This window comes from Guillardia theta (assembly GCF_000315625.1).
Source record: "Guillardia theta CCMP2712 unplaced genomic scaffold GUITHscaffold_29, whole genome shotgun sequence".
NCBI lineage: Eukaryota > Cryptophyceae > Pyrenomonadales > Geminigeraceae > Guillardia > Guillardia theta.
Window position 1 is genome coordinate 340,645 of NW_005434645.1, and position 1,908 is coordinate 342,552.

General features: G+C 56.0%; 1 protein-coding gene across 1 annotated transcript in view; it reads left to right on the forward strand.

Moving 5' to 3' along the window:
• Positions 1-175: 175 nt before the first annotated feature.
• Positions 176-1,908, forward strand: part of GUITHDRAFT_162898 (hypothetical protein) — a gene marked incomplete at both ends in the record, with an annotated part of 3,838 nt that continues 2,105 nt past the window's right edge. Inside the window, 6 exons of the mRNA XM_005833601.1 lie at positions 176-476; positions 755-810; positions 1,083-1,168; positions 1,246-1,278; positions 1,334-1,454; positions 1,697-1,801. Of these exons, the coding sequence (XP_005833658.1) occupies positions 176-476; positions 755-810; positions 1,083-1,168; positions 1,246-1,278; positions 1,334-1,454; positions 1,697-1,801 (702 nt within the window). The remainder of the gene's footprint in view (positions 477-754; positions 811-1,082; positions 1,169-1,245; positions 1,279-1,333; positions 1,455-1,696; positions 1,802-1,908) is intronic.

Sequence of the window (1,908 nt, forward strand, 5' to 3'; positions counted from 1 at the left end):
AGAGAGAAGAGAGAAGAGAGAAGAGAGAAGGGGAGAGAAGTGAAGTAAATAGGAGAGAATATGTGAATACGTTGAACGATCGCATCTTGGGAGGAGCGTGCTAGACGGCAAGCTGTATGTTATATCGAGGTCAAAGAAATGGACCTCAAAGTAATGTTTGTTGCCAGGGATTAGCATGCCTGTCTCTGTTCAGCTCCTGGAAGCGTTGGATGACGCCTGCAAGGAAGAAGACCAGGAGAAGATCTGCGACGTGCTGGACAGGCTGCAGGAGACCGACCTGGACGTTGACTTCATAGTGAAGCATGTGGGAAAGAAAGTGAAGCTGCTGAGGACGCACTCGAGCGCGGAGGTGAAGAAGAAGGCAGTGGCCCTGACGCAGTTCTGGAAGGAGGTGGTCAAGAAGAAGGTGGAGTCGAGCGGGAAGGGGAAGGGGAGAGCGGCGGTGAAGGTCAAGGAGGAGGAAGTGAAGCAAGAGGGTGAGTTTGTGCCTCCTCCGCCGCGTCTCTTTGTTGTTGCACGTCCTCCCTCCCCTCCCTCCCCTCCCCCTCGCCTCACATGCGCTCGAGTGAAGTTTCTCGTTTTTCTCCAGCTCCCGTTGATTTTGTGTGTGCTGCGCTCAAACGTCAACGATCGTTTCCTCTCCGCTCCTCTCGCTCGTTGCGACTGTGTAGACCCTCCCTGGTCCTGTACTTGGCTGCTCTATGTTGGCCTGGCACGGACTCTTACACCAGCACGCACCATTTCTTCTCTGCAGTTGATAATGCGGCGAAGATCGGCAAAGACTCGATCGAGAGATCGGGGAAGATCGCGGTAAGGAGGAGGAGGAGCGGAAGGAGGAGAGGCAGGAGGAGGAGCGGAAGGAGGAGGGGCTGGAAGAGGAGGGGCAGGAAGAGAGGTAGGAGGAGGAGGAGGAGGAGGAGGAGGAGGAGGAGAGGCGAGGAGGAGGAGGAGGAGGAGGAGGAGGAGGAGGAGGAGTAGGAGAGGCAGGAGGAGGAGGAGGAGGAGGAGGAGGAGGAGGAGGAGTAGGGGGGGCAGGAGGAGGAGGACGAGAGGCAGGAGGAGTGCCTTAACGATTCCTGCAGGTTCTCCCGGAAAGAACGAGGGCAATCAATCACAAGAATGTTGAATCCTGTCCGAAGGGGAAGCCTGTCGTTTACTGGATGAGCAGGTAGGAGGGAGAGGTAAAGGGGAAGGAGGGGGGATAGAGAGAGGAAGGAGAACTTTCAACTCACAGACAGTTTGCAGAGATCAGCGGGTACAAGACAACTGGGCTATGCTGTATGCTCGCATGCGAGAGGAGAACGATCTCTGACTGTCGTCTCCTCCTCTCTAGTTATGCTCAGCAACAAGCCCTGGAGGCCGGTGCCCCCCTTGCTGTCTGCTTCAACCTCGTCGACTCGTTCCTTGGGGCCGGGCTGCGGCAGTTCGGCTTCATGCTGCGCGGGCTGAAGGAGGTAAGAGGAGGAGGAGGAGGAGGAGGAGGAGGAAGGAGGTGTGGGTGGTAGCGAGAGATCAGACAGGTCAGAGATGGTCATCTTGAAGTAGAGGAGAAGAGAGAGAAACTGAGGAGGTAGGGCGAGATTAGATGAGAACTCAAACAAGATTTCTGAGCTGTCATTGTTCACAATGTCATGTTGTGTCAGATTCGTCCCTCCTCCTCTCCTCCATGACCGTTGCTGATGTTGGTGGGGACCAGGTGGAGGAGGAGCTGAAGGAGCTGAACATTCCTTTCTTCCTCCTTCGGGGAGACTGCGTCAAGACCATCCCCAAGTTCGTCAAGGACAACAACGTTGGCCTCGTGGTCTGCGACTACAGCCCGCTGAGGATGGGACGAGAATGGTGAGGAGGGAGAGGTGAAGGAGGAGTAGAGGTGGTGGAGGAGACCAGAGAAGGGAGGAGGAATCTGCT